Here is a 21,321-nt window from a genome sequence, read left to right on the forward strand (position 1 = left end):
TTCCAGGCATAACACAAACAGTTTTTATCTTATTTTAACCAAAATTGGTGGAAGGGCAGAGGGGCACCCTGTGAGGAACATTGTTGATTTTTAGAAAAAAAAAAAAAAAACAGAGGTCAAGATCATAGTGCAAGGGCAATGTTGACGTTGTCTTGTGACCTTGACGTTTGACCTATTGTTCACAAAAACGATAGGTGAAACCAAATTTTGTTGAAGGGTTGGGGAGCAGCCCATTACCAAACCTATCATTTTATTAGAACAATAGATGGTCCAGGTCACAGGGCAGGGTCAACTTTGACCTTGCCTTGGAACCTTGACCTTTAACCTGTTTTTTTTTTTTTTTTTTTTTTTTTTTTTTTTTTTTTTTTTTTTATGGCACATTTCCTCACTAGATGACCTTCAACCCTTCCATCAAGTTTGGTCAAAATAAAGTAAAAACCGTTCGGGTTATCCTACGGCCGGAACCACTATGAGCATAGTTCCTGGGGATGATGAGAGTTATGTGGCTTATATATCGCCCTCTGCACGTAGATCAGGGGTGTGTCCTGTGTAATAATCCGACCTTACAATTCAGCTAACCAGAAGAAGAGCAAAGTTAAAACTACAGTCACTCTCAAAATACACTCCTTACATTAAGAATGTAGCTACAGTATTGTATTTCAAAAACAGGAATAGAGTTTCTGCGGAAAATATATCAGAAAATGTACATTGATCTGACAAGCAAGCTCAGCTTTTGAAACATGTACACCATTGCGATGATGCAGTAGTGCCATATATGGATACAATCTGAAAACCGTGCTATATTTTCATGGTCTCCTGCTACCAATGTTGACATTTTGCCTGCCTTAACATTTTCATACAAGCAGCTCCATCAGCTTACTTCCCTCGGCACTGATCTGGTCTTCTATCTACTTTTAAGTATTCTTTAGTCTCAGAAGTGATTCCCCCCCCCGCCCCCCGCAGAAATCAGAGTAATATACATCAGTGGATCTGTCCAGGCAAAACTGAGCTTGTGCGAGTTGTATTGCTCATCCTTGGCTGAAGCTGCCTGTCCAGGTCGGCCTGCGGGTGTATAGGGTCATTGAGAGGGCAACTTGTAACTGGCAAGACAAGGGGACAGGAGCTCTAGCTGCTTTGAACGGTACCCTTGCATGCCTGTGCTCCAGATTCCCATGCTTTACCTATTGTATATTTCGCCCTGAAGACTTTTTATGAGGGTTTCCCCAACTGTTGTTGCAAACTGATTATATTATGGTTAAGGATAACACTGGACTATGTCCATTTTTGCTGCACCTTGCCATGGGGAAGGACCCTCTTCGAACCTTGGCTAGGCATTGTCTGCCACAGGAAAGTAACTACTTACTAGTGGATGATGGTTCTGCTTGGTCAGACAGACAAAGGTAGAGCAACAACATGATCCATAATAAACATCTCTCAAGCTTAATTTCTGATGTAATAAATTAAACTCAGAAGACATTGTAAACACTGTTCAGTTTTATGTGATTGATCATGAGATATGTATCCATGGCCAGTTAACTGAAGCAGTGTACTGCACGAATATACAGATATTCCTCATTATGAGTCAGGGCTGTGTATGCATCACAGCTTTTTCCTTACACTTAGTATTGGTAAAATGGCAGATCATAAACATAATCATCATCACCATCATCTGGACCTCCTTTGTTGGTCATCATCATCATCCAGACCTCCTTTCCCACCCTAGAGCAGGGTGAGGAGTAGCAACGTCCAGACTTCCCAAGTTTGCCCAGTTCAAGGGGCCACGTCATCATTCAAGCTCCCAGAATTCTGGCAGTATCTTGTACACCAAAAACATTCACCACATTCTGCAGCTTCACATAAACGTATCTGATAGAGTCAGTCCGGACACTGTCGTGTTAAAAAGGGGTGCCAAATCCCTGATCATGCACTTCTTCTCACAACATTCATCCAGCCAGCTCGATCTCGTCATTCCGCTAGCCTTACCGACTTCCATACCTCTCTTCCTCACACACTCATCCACCATATCCCTCCACCTTCTCCTTGGTCTGCCTCGCCTCCCCCCTCCTTCAAATTCACTCAGATATACCCTTTTCACCACTCTATTGTTTTCCATTCTCTCCACATGACCATACCATCTCAGTACACTGTCTTTTATTCTGGTGTCCACAGACTTCCTCACTCCACATCTTTCACGAATCACATTATTTTGTGTCCAGTCCACTCACTGTACTCCACATACATTCTCCAGCAGTCCCCTCTCCATTGCTCTCGGTCTTGACTTGTCATTTTCATGTCACACCATAATCTCACATCCATATGTTAAAGTTGACACTAACACTCCTTCATGTAAGCCTCATGCTGTTGCAACACTCAAGCCTCTGTTTCTTATCAAGGCTTTCATAGCATCAGCTACTTTCCTTCTTTGTGTCACTTTATACTTTCCACATCTTTTGCACATTTTCCTCTCTTTTCTATCACTGTACCAAGGTATTTGAACTCTCTCACCAATTCCAGTCTCTCTTCATTCACTGTAACATCACACTGAGAGTCATCTTCTCTCTCATTAACCACCACTTTACTCTTTTCTACATTTACTTTGAAGGCATGACACTCACAGACATTAGCAAAACTCTGCACAAGCCTACCAAGTTCTTTTCCGGTATTGGCAGGTAGTGCTGCATCATCAGCATACAACAAATTTTAGGTATTCCATCCACCGCCATTCATTACCAACGCCATCCTTCTCTCCATTACTCGTGTTTTTACTTCTCTCATCGCCCCATCCATATACCTGTATATAGATATATATTGAACAACCGTGGGGACATCAGAGAACCTTGTCGCATGCCCACACTGATCCTGAACCATTCACTTAGCTGCCCATTTACCCTTACACATGCCTCACTGCCATCATAAAAACTCTTGATGGCACCTAGCAGCTTTCCATCAACACCATACATGCGCAAAACCTTCCACAATCCTTCTCGCATGCTTCTTCCAGATCCATGAATGCCATAAACACCTTATAGCCCTTCTCACAAGCCTTCTCCATTATCTATCTTACTGCAGATATTTGATTCACATATCCTGTGCCACTCCTAAAGCCACCCTGTTCATCACTCACTAGGAGCTCTATAATAATTCTTCCATATACCTTCCCTACCACACTCAGTAAACTTATGCCATGATAATTCTTGCACTCACTTCACCCACCTTTATTTTTGTACAGGGTTACAATCACAGCCTTTTTACACTCTGCTGGTGCAGTTTCAGTCATCCATGCCTTCTTACATATCTCCAACAAGCTCTTCATTCTGCTCTCTCCATTACACTTAATCATTTCTGCATATACCTCATCTACCCCAGCTGCTTTCCCATTTTTCAGCCATAATAGGCAATTATTTGGGTAGTTTACTGTGGCCTTAATAGCAGAAAAAAAAAAAAAAAAAAAAAAAAAAAAAACCAACATGGGTGGCTTATAACAACTTACTCTGTTACCTTGAATTTTAAATTCACATATCTGCAAAATGCATTTCTTCTTGCAACAGATCACAATTAGTATTACAGTATACAGTATACAGTATTTCATAAAGGAAATAACACTAAGTTTCATTTGTACCACATCTATTTTATTCACACTACAAAAATATAAAACATGATCATTACATAAAATATATAACACAATGTTAACTGCAGTGTGAATACAATAATAAAAGGAATGCTAAACACAACAGTATCATTATAAAGATTTTATCCTTTGTCATACTGTATATAACACAATGTTAACTGCATTGTGAATACAATAAGGAAAGGAATGCTAGACACAACAATATCATTATAAAGATTTTATCCTCTGTCATATCTGTAACAGTATTTCCTTACAGTTTACAACTTCTTTTTAAAAGTACCGTCCTAACACTGTGACAGAAATATGTCATCTGGTAGGGAATAGAGAATACTGTAATAAACAAAATATTGCAAAGTTTAACAGTGAGTGCCCTAATTCCAGTGAAACTGATTGTGTTCAGTACATACCATGAGTTACAGCCCACTCCATAAACATCAATTTAATAGGTGTTTTCTGGTGAATCTCATTAAATGTTGCACACATGCTGTATTTCTCTAATGCAGCAAAGCTTTTGTTTACCATAAAATTAATTATATTTAAACAGAAAACATTAGTATTTTCATCCTTAATAATGTGTAAAAATAAATGGACAACTGGCATAATTACAGAAGTTCTCAGGAAGATGACACATTACATGAGACAAAATGCAAATACCAGACTCTTAATACTTTTATCCTTTTACCCACTGAACTATGCTGGGTAGTAACCATATTACCAAATTTTGGCTCCTGGTGGTTTAGTGGGTAATTACGGCGCTCCAGTCGGATTGAACTGGTGAAGGTTTATATCCAACGGGTGGTTGGGGTTTACTGCTCACGTAATGCCACTCGGATGAGTGAGGCTGGTCACTCTCATCTTAAATGTCAGGACCAACTTGCCTAGCGATTGAACTGGTAAAGGTTTATATCCAACGGGTGGTTGGGGTTTTGAGGCTGGTCACTCTCATCTTAAATGTCAGGACCAACTTGCCTAGCCCCAGGCTCCTATGATTGTCGTGGGGCAACGTAGGATTGGATGATGGATGGATGGGTTAAATTAGGACAAGTATATATGGAAGAGATTAAAAACCAGTTGACCTGACTAATATTAATACAGTACAGTATGTAATACATAGCAGATATATTTACATGTATCCAACCTGTTCTGAAAAATGGTCAGTCACATACAGTAGATGCTTGATATAACAAACATTGATTTAAGGGAAGCCCGAGATAACCGAATCATTTTTTTCCGGTATTTTCTGCCCTAGTCAATGGAATTTTTCTGTTAAAACTAGATTACTTCTGTTTAAGGAAATTCAGTATACAGTAATGCATTTGTGGGAGTATTCATTATGGGTTCAGACTGCTGTCTGTAGCATTGAGAGTTAGCATATTTTGCTAGGTCTGGATTGCTGTCAAGTATTTAACGGAAAGTACCTCGAAACATCGGAAAATTTTCCCTTATATTGAGCCTTGGTTATGGAACTCAGTTTAGCAGAAAATTCAAGATAACGAAATGGGGGCTGGCTGAATTAGTTCGTTAAATTTAGCACCAGCTGCATTATCCCCTATAGGGTTTAGGGGCCTAAGGCAAGTCTACTGTAGTCCAAAACATTAAAGGATATGATACAACCGTACAACCTTGGCAGTATTTACACGATCAAAAAACCTCCAGTCACCTCTGGGAGATTTGAACCATTGTACATAACAGCCATCACTCCAACTTTTGTGTTCTACCAGTTCTCTTTCTAATAGCCAGTATGCATTCCTTACTACAAGAACAGTGTGCCTCTAAAATATCTATACAGGTAGATCATCAGAGTATAAAATTTTAAGAATAACTATACAGCACCTAAAAGCTAAAAGAAAACAAAATGGTAAGGGCACCGCCAGGTGATATCTCCAGTATAATCCAATGTGAGAGAGAAATACCATACAATAGTTTATAGTGGCCATATACAGCCATATATGTAAGCTCTTCTACTACACTCAAATCCTCTCTCATCCAACATTGGGTCCCAGCAATGTGTGATGAAGATTGTACAGTACAGTAGTAAAATACTTTCTTACTCATACTGCAGTATATGAGAATCTCTTGATAACAAAATAGTCCAACTAAAAAAATATATTTACACTATGTACAAAGATGAGATGTGGCACTTGCACTGTCCCCCAAATATGTTACATCACAGAGTAGTTTAACATCACAGCACCAACCTGGTTTCATTGATGTACCTAAAGATGGCAGAGCAAAGATACGTTTTATTATGCTCAAAGAGAGCCATGTCATTTCTTTCAGACAAATTACCCAGTTTACCAAATACTGTACATCAAGTACACTTATGGGAAAAATAATCCAAATATTTCATCATACATCTCTCTCCTTCTCCATCAAGAATGCTAGGTACAGTATTATGATAGTGACAATAAAGGAAAATCTAATTTTATGCGCATACTGTAATTAGCTAACTGTTACTTCTTTTCTCATGTGGTTAAGGAAAAATTGACAACACTGTGGATGCAGAATACATGGATAGATGCCAAGAACTGTGGTAAAACAGCTACCACTGACGTAAAGCGACTGACAAAATACTTCTAGAAGATATGGTCTACCTGTTACATCAGTTGAGATTTTTTGGCCGTTGTTCTTCAGGTTAATATACATTACTTGAAATTCGCACATTAAAAGATGATATCTGTAGTTATAATTGTTCATAATCCAATAAATTAGATGACGTACCAAATTATTGATAGTAAAAAGCATATTACAGTACCCAGTCCACTTGATTACTTTCCACTCTATGGAAGAGTTCTCTGATGCCCACAGGAAGATCAAGGGTGGCCCTTCACACTGTGCACTAATGTGCATTAGCCCCGTTGTTCTCTTGATGCCTGATAGTCAACTGAGTTAAGGCACTCTAACCAGATACTCCCAATAAGAGTCAAATTCCAAGGTGTGATCAGGGCTTATTGCCCACATATTGGTGCTTGGCGATATGCAACTGGTTTCTCTCACCTTAAATATGGAGACTGATTAACCTAGTCCCAGGCCCCGTTGCTCCTGGTGGGGCAATACAGGACTGGATGATGGATAGGTGGAAAAGCATATTTTAACCCTTAGTGCTAGAAATATTTAAAGATAATATAAACTAAACTTAATACTGCTATTTATCTTAGAAGAATTACCAAAAGTGGGCATGGTCACAGCAAATAGCCAAATCAGAGATATGGCCTTTAATCTGATCATTCCTGTCTTCTTTCTACCATCTTTGGGTGTACCCTGCATAAGTGAAATCTACAGTCAGTTAACAAGCTTGCTGTCCACCACCAGTTTAATGCTTCTGTTTAAAGCTAATAATACTACAGCAATAAATTTGCATCCCTGTTAAGCAGTGAAGACCACATAGCTATAAACTGCAATAAATATCACTGATATTTATGGATGCTTTGAAACACAGTGTGTAACTTAAACTGTAAATAACAAAATTAGGAATCAAAGTACAGTACTGACTAAGAGGAATATGGCATCATGCCTTTGTTGAAGAGGCACTTAGCTTACAATGCATCACATTACATGTCTCTCAGACAACACATCAGTATTATCCTTAAATCTACCTGACGTGATTTTCACTGAGCAATATGTGAAACGATCACTCAACCTATTCAGCCTGAGGATTACTGTATTTTTTCTTCATATTCTAGCTAATACTAGTCAGTCTGTCTTCTGGGTATGATAAATGAATATGTTATGAAGATGCGTATGACAATGGTTGCATCCCTTGCTAAACTTGAAAGTTGACAGTAAGGTGTCTATACACAGACACTTATGAAACATTTTTAAAAATTGTCTGAATAGTGTGCCTGTGAAACAGAACTGAGAATTCCGGACATCTGAACGATGAGTGAATGGACTTGTGGCCCACTGTACTGGAGAATATATTGATAAGTACTCTTCCTTACATGTACTTTGCATCATACACCCACATATTAATGACGATGATGATGATGACAATGACTATAATAATGATGGGTGCTTGATGGCAGACAGTATTTATTCAGGATAGAAAAGATGTCCTCAGGCAGAAATGGTATTAAACAACCTCCCATAACCCCATCTGCACAAAGATGTCATTTTCCTTATTTTGGGTTAATGCCTGACAGTTTTATTCAGCTTACAAGAGACATCCTCAGGTAGATGGGGTTCATATTTCCAAGTGCAGTAATGTGGAAGAATTTGTAGCACCATAAAAATAATAATTTTAAGAATTCTTCATTGTTCACTGATTATTTTAACATTTCGAAGGTAAAAGCATTGCTCAGTACAGTTCTCAGGTACCGGCTGGATTGTTTTTCTATACTCCCTCTGAGATTGCTTCCGATTTACGCTTTGATATTTGATCCACATGGAGATTTGCTTTATCTTCAAAGTAATGCTCCATTCTTGTAGCAGCATACTCCTGGAAACGAAGCTCATAATTAGAAAAGAAGTTAAGGACTAACATATATTTTCTATCTATCTATCTAGATAGATAGATAGAGAGAAAATATATAGATAGATAGAAATATATAGATAAAATAATACAGACAGATAGAAAATATATTTTCGGCAAAAGTAAATTAAACAACATTAGGCCTATCTGGTGACACCTGGAAATCTAATATCCAAACTTGAGTATATTCATCATTCATTCATTCATTGCCAGACGCCATGTATCCCAAACGGGGTGGCCAAGGGCTTAGAGTTAATTGTTTAACAGGGAGGTGCACTAATCCTCCACCAACCCCACTTGACACGTAGGGAGAAAAGAATCCTTGCACCCTGATTGGATCGATCTCGGGCCTAACTTACCACACCCAGATATATACCTGTGTTGGCCAGACGCCATAATCCCGTATAGAGTGACCAATTTTTTTTGAGTTTGTGGTTTTACAGGGAGGGGCACTAACCCTCCACCAACCCATTTGTTGACATGTAGGGAACACGTGTGGGTTGGTTATATGGTCACCACCCAGCATTGTAAATAGTTTCCTGGCTTACAGGAAACCATTAGGCTTGTCACTCAATCTAAAGCCACCTGAAAAGGAAAGAAGGGTAATAAAAAATGAGAGGAAAGATTAAAGAAATAGGAAGAGAGAAGGGCAGACACAGAAAAAGAATGATAAAAGTGAAGAAGTAGGCAGCACTACATCAAATGAGTGGATGATGGTCACCACCACCTACCACAGATACTGAAAATACAGTGTACAAACACTTTACTGATCATTACTTTGTATTAACTTATTTCATACATACAGTACTATAAAGTATATATGTTGACCATCCCAAAGGGGAGAGACTAAAAGTGCAGTACAGTAATAGAAAAGAGAAGCATATGTGCAAAGGAAATGGAGAGAAGAGGGACTGATGCTCTGCAGACTTTGATACCAGATGGAAGACTGAGTACAGAGGATGCATGAGAAATAAATGAAGGTGTGTTTACTTGCGAATGAAACTTGAGCAGAGTCTATCTATTTATCAATCTATTGCCAGACGCCTTAATCCCGTAAGGGGTGACAACGAACAAACCACCTCCATGTCGCCCTGTACCCCGCCATTTCACTGCCCTGGTCCCAGGGTGGGAGTGACACTATTAAGATATATATTTGGATTGCACTTAGGTCAGATAGACTAAGAAAAAAAGAAGCTCACAGTATGCATGGAGTAAGGAAGTCTGTTAAAGAGCAGGAGAAATGTGCTTAGGTGGTACTGTCATATACAAAGAATAACTATGAATAAGTTGATGAAAAAGGTGTTAAGGGCATAAAGTATATGAGTGAGTCTTGCAGATGGGAGATGACATGGACAGCTAAGATGATGGCTGGATACATAAAATGAAAGAGTATGAAAGCAAGGAATGGAAGCTGAAGAAGCAAAAGAACTTATAAAGGATATAAATGGGGGGATTATGTACAATACATATGAAGATGTGTAAGACATAGACTGCTCCCTCTTTATAACCTGGTAGTCAATGGAATGTCTCTATTCCAATAAATGTTTTTGGAACAAATGTAAATAAATAATAATTATATGCCTGAGAGGTAGAGCAAAGAGTTTCAGAATTAAATGATGCATGGATGGATGTGCAGCCTCCGCCACTCTGCCTAAACTGCTTTGTCTCCTACTTAATGCTTTTCTTCTCATATGCCTTGATCCTTTCAACCCCATTTATAATTCAGTGGAAATAGAATGATGGCTGTGATGACAGTGACTGATGACAGTACAGTAAAGATGATGATGATAATTGATGATTATACAGACAGGATGATGATCATGTTGGTGATGTTATTATGCTATAAAAAAATGCATTGCCCCAGAGCTGTGCAAGTGCTGTACATACCACATAACCAAAAGGTATACTGGACACCTGGCCCTGTACCATGGACCAGAGAGCCCAGAAGAGGTGTGATGTCAAAGTGAAAACTTTCACTTCCTGCAGCAGTGTGTCTTCGGCAGGGTGACTAGAGAGTTCAAAGCCAACACACCCAGCATCAACCATTCCACCATTGGTCCTGAAATTTATGATTATTGGATGATGGATAGATGGATTATCAGTACATTACTTAAGAGAACGATGGATCAGCAACCTAACATATACAGTACTCTCAGATTCATATGAAGTGGAATAATACAGAACATAGGTCTTTAACATAGTGAAAACAAGAATTTGAAGAGAAAGAAAGCTCTAGGTATAATATCTCCCCATCATTATAGTTTTTGCTTTAATTTGTTCTGTGTTGCCATCTGCTTTTTGCATCAGTTCTGAGTATTAATTCATGGCTAATAAACAACTCTTTGTTGCCTGGTGGGTCATGGTTAGGAGGTTTGAATATTTGCTTTGGACCATCTTTTACTTTTCTTCTGTGATTCATTGTTTACCTGACTTCTCAGCATTTTGTCGTCCCTTCCAGTTTTACTGGATAAATTCTTCTTGACAATGAATGTTGCTTTCTCAGTAAATATGAAGTACATTTCACTCTGTGTCTCAGCTAGGTGTCTTCAAATTCTGTTTTCTATTAAGTTTTCTTTTGGTATACAGTATTCATAAACTTATTCCACTAACATGTTGCAATTAGTATTCCTGATACCTGTTACATAATGCCGACAGCAGTCTTACCCAGTACTTATCTTGTTATTAAAAAAAAAAAAAAAAAAAAAAAAATCAGCAACTGCTAAGTCCCCAACATGCCCTGTTAAGATAAATTTTTGACACTGCAAAATTAGATTACACTATATTATACAGCTATATCCATGTACATCTTTTGAAAGAAAAGAAGCCATGCTTACAGTGAGTGTGTCATCTGTACAGCAGTGGAGGTACCAACTGTGGGAGCTTTTTCTTTGCGGCACTTCTCAGCAACAGCCAAATACGCTCGGATGAAATTTACCTGTAAATAGATAGCTGTATATTGTATCAATGATCAAACCAGCCTCGTTTCTTCATGTGGGTTTATACCGATGTGTTTATAATTTAATCTATTAGCTGTCAGCTAATTACATGAAAATCAAAAATATAAATAAGTCAGTGAAAAAATAACATCAAGACTTCTGTATTAGCATGATGAATTGAAAGTTTGTCACTTCCCAGGGACAGAATTCTCTCATCAACATAACATACTGTACATGTGAACTAGGTTGTTTGGTAAGAATTCTGGGTGACTAATTTAGCTTCATATCAAACATGAACATTTCCACATGACAGGTAAAGTCATAATCATTTATTTTGTTTCCAACAATAAGAGTAAAACTACTGTACAGTACTTATATTCTGAGTATCTCATACTTTTTTTTTCTTTTTACCATTTACTATGCTGGGTTGTAACCAAAAAAAAAAAATTATATGGCACCTGGTTGTTTAGTAAGTAATTAAGGCTCTCCAATCGAATTGAGCCAGTGCAGGTTTATATCAAAGGGATGGTTGGGGTTTATTGCTCACATAATGGGGGTTTATCGCTCACATAATGTCACTAAGGGATGAGTGAGGCTGGTCACTCTCATCTTTATTGTCAGGACCAACTTGCCTTTCTAAACTGATACAATGATCATCAAACATGTACAGGATATGGTGACAGAATCTAACCAGCAGGTGTCTGTGTACCATACCAGTCTGTGAACATTACATCCCAAACTCCTACAGCAATTATAGGTAAGAAAAGACAAAGCATTACAAAAAGCAAAATGAGAAAAACATAAACTAAAATATAAGTATGGAACATAAAACATAGTAGATGCATCCAGAATAAATTACTGTATACTGAAATCGCATAATTACGTAAAATACATTGAAGTATTGTATAGCGCTGAACCTGTATAAACTAAAGCAATATACATCTATGTCCCCTTCCTCTACAATTTGCAACATACCTGCTTTTCCTTTGCAGGAAAATTGTTTTTGTCAACTGTGAAGTAGGGATGAACTGGCAGCTTGTACTCATACATCCACTCACAGAAATGGTTGGCAAGGTCAAAGCCTCTGTAGTTGTAGGAACAGTATTCAAAATCAATGAGGCATATTCGATCATGTGGACCTTTAGTGTCTCTTTTCAAAAGGAGGTTACCCTCCTGCATGTCATTGTGAGCAAATACGACTGGAGACTGAATCTTGGCCACCACCTGTCGCAGGTAATCCAGCTCCTCAGTGTAATTAACTTGGCACAGTTTTTCCACACATTTGCTATCAACATCACCACTGCTTACACCATCACACACTGTAGATTTCTTCGACAAAAATTCTTGTGATGCTTTTAACCACCTGAAATATGTTTTTTAAATGTTAGATTCAGCATACAATACATTCTTAAAGACAAGAAAAAAAAAAAAACAGCAATTACCATGTACATTACAGTAAGGCAGACATTCTTCAGCAGCCCATTAAAAATATAGCATACATACTTCTCCATGGTGTTCCACATCCATGATGGCTCCTTGCTGATAGGAACATTTAGAGAATGTATGTTAGCCATCTTGGAGGCAATAAGAAAGGAGAGCTCAGGATCCGCCAGCTCGCTCGTAGAAAGTGGCCGTGCCTGTGAGAGAAACGAGCTGGGTGAGATTCTGTTTATAAGGGGCTTCATGATACAGAGATTCATAAGGGACTGGCTAGGAAATGAAATATGGGGTTGCATGAGAGGGCAAAAGGTGAGAAACTGATTACAGAGCTGCATGAGAAAGCTAGGTGAGAAGTTGATTACACAGGACTGCATGAGAGGGAGAAAGGTGAAAAGCTGATTACAATGAACTATACGAGGGGAATGGTGATAAGGGCTGGCGAGAAGCAAATTAACAGAGGCCTTCCTAAGGGTGAGAAAGGTGGGTAAATAAACAATAGGGACTGGTTGAGAGTGAAAAAGGTGGTGAGGGGGAATGCTGAAGAGAGACAAATAGAAAAGACTGACAAGAGTAAGTGTGAGGGTTAGAAGCAAGGGTAAGTGTGAGGACGAGAAGCCAAAACATGTATGAGGATGAGAGGATAAGGTAAATATTGGGGTGGGAGGGGGGTTAAATATTAGGGTGAGAGGGGAGGGTAAATATTTGGGTGGAAGGGGAGGGTAAATGTGACAGCAGGGCATGGGAGGGTAAAGGAGACAGGGTGGAGAGAGGAAGAGAAGAGATTAATACATACTGAGTACAAGAGTATTAAGGTACAGAAACTAAATTTTTCCGAGGTTCATTTGGAAAATAAGTAAGTGCGGGGGGAGGGAGGGAGAGACAGACAGACAGACAGACAGACAGAAGCCAGCTGAGTCAAAGTGTGTTCATTGAGTCAGCAGCACATAGCAAGAGACACATTGGTGCAGTATCAGCAAGCTCTAATACATATGGAAACAACTCTTACAGTTCGGTGGCGTGTTTCTAGGGTATCCTTGTATTCACTTAATTTTATTTAGCTCAGAGGAGGTTTTTCGAAGTGGAAGGGTTAGATTCAGCCTTCAGTAGTTTCACCACGTCGAGGGGACTGCCCTAAAATTAGTAAAATATCAGTTTGTAGGAAGGATAGTGTGGATAGTGTTGACACAGTGGAGTGAATAATATTTTACACACACACACACACACACACACACACACAGGAAACGGGTATACAGTATTAACATTTTTAGTATAACAAAATAATATGGCACTGCTATACCGCAAATGATTTTAGCCAGTCTTCATATGGGTACTGTACTATTGAATAGAACTGCTAACCTTTTAAATCCGGTAACTTTTTTTTTTTTATTCTTGCTATACCGTGGCGATTTTATTTAGCTTTGGAGATATTTTTCGAACGGGAGGGACAAGATATATCCTTCGTTAATCAATATATTTTCATTAATTATATAAAATCTTTTGGTGGGAGCTTTGTCATCGTACTGAAGGGATTAAAAAATACGGTTTCCGTCTATATCTCAAAACTCATTTATCTATATGAGTCACAAGAGGTGAGGAATGCACCCAGTTATTTTGATAGATCGGCAGACGATTTTATTCAGTTTACAATACCTCTGACCAGGAAGAGGTTGACTGTATCACTTCGTCTGCTGGTATGCCATTGCACTTGATTGCTCTAGCATGCTATTAGCTTCGCCCTAACACAGTATGCATATTTTCTGATTGCTCGTTAACTTCCTTCTCGTCACCACCCAGTGTCCCTACCACTCTACCCTTATCACCCCACCCCTCCAATCCCCACTTTGTCATCCCTCCACCCTTCCTACCTCCAACCACAGTGTACAGATTCAAACTCTACACTGTGCCTCCAACCATCCTACCCCCCCTCCACATATTTGTTCCTCCTCTACCACAGTGGACCTCCCCCACCACCCCTCTCCCAACCCTTCCAACTCCACCCACCCCATCACCCCACCTCTTCCTTTCCCCGGCACCCCATCACTCCACCCTCACTGTCCCCATCACCCTAAATCTCAACCTTTTCTACCCCAACCACCCCATATCCCCCACCTCTTCCTTCCTTCCAGTGCCCCATATGACCTCTCTCAACCATTCCATCCCCCCCCCCCATCCCTCCCACGCCACTACCACGCCATCCCTCACCGCATCTCCCCCAATCTTTTCGTCCTTTCAGCCCTCCATCCCTCCCACGCCATCCCTCACCCCTCCTTCCCCAGTCCAAGAACTCTTTCTGTTTTGTCCTTCTCGATTCAGTCTCGAAAAATTGCAGTTCCAGTGGGCGATTACTGTGACTTACTAAACACGATAAATATGCCACCCTAACAGACTCCGACGTTATATATGTGATAGGCTAACGATGAACACTATGATTCTTTTCTCGTCCTTTTTAAATACAAATCGTCAGGAACTCGAATCACAGGAAAACTATAGATGCAGGAACAGGCATATACTAAGGTCCGTCCACCTATCCTGGCTCTCTTTTATCACGGGATTCTTAGGCGCATCAGTGTGACGTAATAACTGAAGTGCACAGCATCGTTCATCGGTGGGTGATAATATGCACCTTTATCCTCTAAATCTCATTCAAATAACTGTGAACCCAGCAGTGTGAAAGAGTTTAGAGAAAGGGGAGGCGACAGGGGATTGAAACCTATACAGTATTTTTTTTTTTTTATGCGAGGAAGAAGGAACCAAAGGCTAGGAGCCTACAAACAGTATCTTCCAGGAAAAAAACAAAAACAATACAAAGGGTAGCCAAATTCAAGATCCGTTCATTTCGAAATGCCTGCACACACTACGTTTGAAAGACTGGAGATCACACACACACACACACACACACACACACACACACACACACACACACACACACAAGGTGACTCACAGGTATGTACTGCTCTAGGCGGCCCCCTGGGAAAATACCGTGGAGGCGGGGACCCAGGCGACGCTCAGACAGGAGGGCGAATATCACACTCTCAGCCAGTATTGACTCCATGGCGTTCTCTCCATGCACCTGGAGGAGAAGAGGGTGAAGGTGCTGTTAGAGCTAGAGTACAGCAACAGGAACAGCAGTAGTGGATTCTGACGCTGTTTGGATTAGTGTACAGTAACAAGAACTGCATTGGTGGTTATGATGCTGTTTGGAGTAGTATGCAACGACAGGAACAGCACTTGGAATTTATGACACTCTTAAAGGTACAAGAAACAAGCTCTCTCCCCAGGATTTGGTGAATTCATAGTTTAAAAAAGTCAAGATTAAGATTTTAGTTATGTTTCGCCAGCTGTAAATCAAGTGTTCCGTCTGTCACTATCATACTACTTCGTGATGGTTACTCACTATAATTTCAGTCCTTGAGGACCTTGACCACTGTAACTCATGGTCATGTACAAGTCACTTCACGGCATTGAATTCTGTCAGAACGGAGGAAATTTTTATATCTTACTGTGTGTGTGTGTGTGTGTGTGTGTGTGTGTGTGTGTGTGTGTGTGTGTGTGTGTGTGTGTGTGCGTGCGCGCGTGCGCGCTCTATATTTCTACATTTCTCCATCATTTAGAGATAGTTTGGAAATTTTAACATTACATTATTGCGATTGATGTAATTCTATATTTATCGTCGCTAATTAGCGATATTTTAGAGGTTTTGACATTATTTCTTGCTGTCTCCGAAGTTCTCTTTACGTAGTGACTATCTACCGCCCTCTATTCTGGCAAATCTAGAAGCTGCCTCGTGCAGGTGTGTCGGAGATATAAATCACTGCCAGAATTACAGTGTGTGTCAGTATGGGTATCTGTTTATGTATACCAATCAACCCTTCACAGCCAGTGAGAATTCAGGGAGTTCAGTAAATTCTGCTGCATGTTGAGTTATCTCTTTCAGGTTTATTTATTTACTTTGCCACGTTCAAACGATTTTTGCTTAGACTAGGAGATTTTTCTACTAGAGGGGTTAGAGACGATTCCTACTTAGCTTAGAAGAGAAACTTTCGAAACTGTGAAGTTAAGTTTTGGCTTATTTAACCCCTTCAGTGGTAGATAATTACTCCAGAATTCAATGCACAGCGTCTGATGGCGACAAGAATATAATACAAAGGCTTACACTTTCATCAAAAAATATCCAAATGCCGTAAGCGTCATGCATTTTGAAATATATATGACCGAAGATTCTGAAAACAGCTCTCCTTATATGTATCTGTCAGTAATGGATAGTGTCCCATACAACAGTACACCATACACCAGCTTAATGGCTTTAGATTACGTAATTTGGCTCTCTTCTTTTTTCCCCTTGGTGTAATCTTGCTGGCTTCTTTGATTCCTGTTTTCTTGCATATAATAATCATGTATACCAATTCATACTGAGATCAAGGCACATGTGTACGGGCCTGGACCAATATAACTAGCTACGTCCACCCATTTTCACATCCATTGTGTGCAAGTGTTGGGGTAGTTTTTGTTGGGGATGTGCTGGGCTGAAGAAGAAATCATCCTTATGCAAGTTTACATCCTGTAATAATAATAATAATAATAATAATAAAACGGGATAGGGAGCGGCAACTTCCAAGCCCTAGACGGCGCCCTGCCAGGATGGATTTAAACTAGACACTAAACATGAGCCAGGGCAGAACCGGAGAGGTAAAATGAATGATGTACACCTACACTGTACACTAAACAGGAGTCAGGATAGGGCAGGAGAGGTGAAGGCATAGGTAAGGGGAGCCAAGTAAACCCACCTGACCGTAGATCCTGAGCAGAACTTCTGAAGGCTCGGAAGCTTTGGGCGGGTGGGAGACGGGAAGGGCACAGTAATACAGCATGTTGGAAAGGCCACCACTGAAAGGCAGAGAGCAAGATAATTAGTTCAGGAATGAGTGTGCAGTGCATGTTTAAATGGAATCAGAGCTAGTCAGGCGGAGTTTTCAGACTTTTTCCACCTGTGATTGTTTTTGTGGCTACCCCTTCGGGATGAAGGCAACTGGCTATACAGTATATAGAGACAGATAGATAGATAGCTAGACACTGACAGACATAGATATATAGATACATAAATACTGTGCGTACATGCATACAAACATAACATACATACATGGATGGATGGATGGATGAATGATTGGATGGCTGGGTAGACAGACAGACAGACAGATGGATAGATAGACAGGCAGACAAACATTACAGACAAGCATCCTTTTGGGAGGGTGTAAACTTTCTGCGATCCATAACATCATATTGGCTTTTACCACTCTCTTCTGTGTTATCAAACATTCATCTTACTGCAACCCGATATCACAACACAGTAAATCACACTAACCAAAACGCCAGGGGCCTGTTTATCAGCTCTTAATGCATAGCCTGTCATTCTGCCTCAACAACCACATCCAGAGAGAGAGAGAGAGAGAGAAAGAGATCATAGGTGTTCAACTGTTGACGTCTAGAGACCAGAGGGTACACAGAAAACTCATGAGCAAAATACTTTGGGCACAGTAAAAGGTCTGTCGTTAAAAAAAGAAACGCAAAGTAGTTAAGTCGCAGTAAAAAAACCTAAAAAATTTTTGTAAGTGCGCAACTGCTGACGTCAGCGTAGAAGCCTGAGGGTACAGACATGACTCCATCACAGTCTCTTGAACATAGTAAAAATAATCTGCCCTTAGTCAATTTATTTATCGGTTGTTCATGCTGCGTAACCTAGGTTTGGTTGGGTAAGCAGACCCATCAACCATAAGCAAGCAGCCGACCCTGCACAGCCGACTCATGCACTGAAATAATTAATGGTCCCTTGCGGAGGACAGCGCCTCGCCACAGCGAGGTGCCTGGAAGTGTGTGGAGGTTTGGTTCCCAGATGGTCGCTGCATTTGCGTCTCCACCCAGTTAACGTGGGTACCGTAGCAGGTTCCATAACACCTCGTTATTTGGTTATATTGTTACCACCACGCGTTGTGAATGGTTTCTTGGTATAGCCACCTGAGCTGGAAAGAAGAGTAATAAGAAGTAGCAGAAAGGACAGGAGAAATAGGAAGAGCGGAGTGCAGACGCAGAAAAAGAACGACACAGTTGAAGGAAGAAGTAGGCAGCACTACAATGAGTGAGTGGATGATGATGGCCGCCACCACCTACCACTTTCAATAGGTAGTAAAATGATCTGTTGGTAGTAACATGATATGCCGCACCCAAAATAAAAATGAAAAATAGATAAGTCTTAGTCAAATGGTTAAAGAGTTCGTAGATGCGCAACTAATGACGTCAGCATAGTAGAAAGTGGGTTCAGATACCGCTCCTACCAGGCAGCAAGGTCAACGTCTACTCTCACTAACAGGCGCCACTTTACTTACGTGTTGATGATTCCGTCCGATTGGCTGCACTGCGAGGAAGTTTATTTATTTTATTTATCTAATAATTCAACCACTTTATTGGTGCTGGAGAGGGGCGCCTTCATGTTGTGGCACTATAGGTTTTTACACTACTTTGGCTCAGATTTCGTCCTTTTACCGCTTATTTCACGTATCTCTGTGGCAGAAAGAGACAGTGCTACCGCTCTACACGCATTCCATAGCATTAATTTTTGACTAGCATCATAATCTATCTAGTGATTCAACACAGCATGAATTCAAGAAGGAGAGATTGGAATTTTAGGCCAACTTAAAACAAAAATAGTACATTATAACTGGTCGACTTAACTGCCCGGTTATATAAATGTCCCTCAACTACTTTGGTACCCCAACTCCCTTAAGGAGGACAGTTGACTGGCGGAGAACCCACCATTAACCTGCAGTCTACCGGGTTCATGTTACAGATGAACTTGGGGCTACAGCAACAACAACAACAGCCTCTTTAATCCTGTGACACATTTTTTCATACTAATCAGGCCACTACCGTAAGTTCTTTTTCAGCCTGGATTCGATCTCGCATTCTTTCAGTTAGCCGTCTTCTACTCTACCACTGATTCACCATCCGTACATAACACTTACATCACCATATCGTAATACCAGGCACCGTTCACAAACATTACCACCTGCACCGTACTTCCTATCTCATGTGTACGTTCTCATGACTACGTTTGCATGTATGTTCACACCCGGACGAATGTGTGCACTCCCCCTGGCTGTGCATATATCCCTAGCTGTGTGTACTTCCTTAACTATGTACACGGGCTATGTATACATCCCTAAATGTGTACACTCGCTTAGCTGTTTACACGGACTCACAGGCTCCATAGACTTTAAATAAAATCGTTTGGCGGAAGGTGCAATAGAACACTAGACTTGTTCCCACGATAAGTGTGATAACAGTATCAGTATTTACCTCGCTGACGATCAGGGATAGCCAGATTGGAGGGGTGATTTGACTTTTATCCACGAAAACTTTTCCGTACCTCCTATCTAAGGCTCGTCGAATTTCATGCAACCACGACTCTGTACTGACATTGTGGGAGTGGCCCAGTTTGATTAGATAAACACAAACCGACTACAGTTTTTTTTTTTTATTGTGGACATAGTTGTTTGCATAAGTAACGTACAGAAGGATAACAAGATGCAAGACAACAGAGTAGCTTACATAATTATGATCAGATTATTTTTATCTGAGGGAAACGAGCCACTTTCAAAATCTAAGACGTGGTTGCGTGATTTTTCAGTAAGCCTTAGTTATTAGGAAGTACTGACAGTCCTTGGTAAATAGTCAAAGCAACCCTCCAGTCTGACTATACCGGGCCATTAACTGAGCTGAAAGTAGTTTAAAATCTTTGTCAGGTGAGAAAAAACGGGATATAGCCACCTTATAATGAGACGGTAGTTTGTTACCTGAAAACGTTGTCTTAATATTACAGTGATGTTTATCGTATATTTATTGCTTTTATTTACTATTTGTTTAGCGCATTAATGTTACTTTTATTATTAACCTGGTTATATCATTACTTTTATTATTACTCTTCAGGAAGCGATGATAGCCCTGAAGAAGGTGAAGTTAGAAGACCCTATTGGAACAGATGGGTTGCGGGTAGTTGTTATTCGTCCACTTTAACTTGAGAGAGATTTTTTTTGTTCTTTTGCAGCCTACAGTATTTTCCGTAGTTCAGTGACAAAATAACCAATACTAGCACTTCTTCATTACCAGCATTTTTAAATTCCTTCTTACATAGTCATCATTCAAGTTGAAGGAATGGTAATTTTAGGCCAAGTTAAAGTGGAAGAGTATAATGATGTGTTACTATACGTGGGCGAGGATAAGAGGAACATATTTTGGTAGTTTGGGGCACATGGTAAGCTTGAAAAAACGAGAAATTGAAAAATAAAAATGGTATGAAGGGAAAGTTGGTGAGTGTTTAAGAAGATGAAGACCAAAAAAACGACAACTATAAAGTGGATTACGTGACTGAAGACAGCTTGGACGGGTGGTGGTAGTGATGGGGTATCGGGAGGGGGGTTGAGATGATTTTTGGTAACGCTGAATGAGAAACCAATAAATGTAAACTGTACGAAAGCAAAAATTGAAGGAAGGCCAAGAATAAGAAGGCCAAAAAGCGACTATGATAAGTGGAAGCGTGCGTGACTGGTGGTGGGGGTGAGATGAGTGCTGATACGAGATGGGATTTTTTTTTTTTTTTTTTTTTTTTTTTTTTGCCACCTTGGATGAACTTGGTATTAGGCGTCTGGCACTGAATACACAGTTAGGTTCTTGTTGTTAGTGTTGTTTCTAACTTTTTTTTTTATTCATGTACCTATTTGTATGTAAGTATAGTTATATATATTTATTAACTTGGACTGTGAAGTGAAGCTAAGATTTCGGGGGCTTGAAAGATGAGT

The 21,321-nt window shown here is 40.0% G+C and overlaps 1 protein-coding gene across 2 annotated transcripts in view; it reads right to left on the minus strand.

Moving 5' to 3' along the window:
- Positions 1-3,623: 3,623 nt before the first annotated feature.
- The window catches only part of LOC145408047 (choline/ethanolamine kinase), a 43,571-nt gene continuing 25,873 nt past the window's right edge, over positions 3,624-21,321 (minus strand). For both annotated transcript variants that reach the window (XM_080278847.1, XM_080278846.1), the window contains 7 exons: positions 17,260-17,359; positions 15,417-15,545; positions 12,539-12,672; positions 12,011-12,398; positions 10,934-11,034; positions 9,987-10,158; positions 3,624-8,066 (listed from right to left, as the gene is read on the minus strand). In XM_080278847.1, the coding sequence (XP_080134973.1) occupies positions 7,962-8,066; positions 9,987-10,158; positions 10,934-11,034; positions 12,011-12,398; positions 12,539-12,672; positions 15,417-15,545; positions 17,260-17,359 (1,129 nt within the window). In that variant the 3' untranslated portion in view covers positions 3,624-7,961. The remainder of the gene's footprint in view (positions 8,067-9,986; positions 10,159-10,933; positions 11,035-12,010; positions 12,399-12,538; positions 12,673-15,416; positions 15,546-17,259; positions 17,360-21,321) is intronic.

Source organism: Coenobita brevimanus, chromosome 75 (assembly GCF_032717465.1).
Source record: "Coenobita brevimanus isolate Jiangsu-jjx chromosome 75, ASM3271746v2, whole genome shotgun sequence".
NCBI lineage: Eukaryota > Metazoa > Arthropoda > Malacostraca > Decapoda > Coenobitidae > Coenobita > Coenobita brevimanus.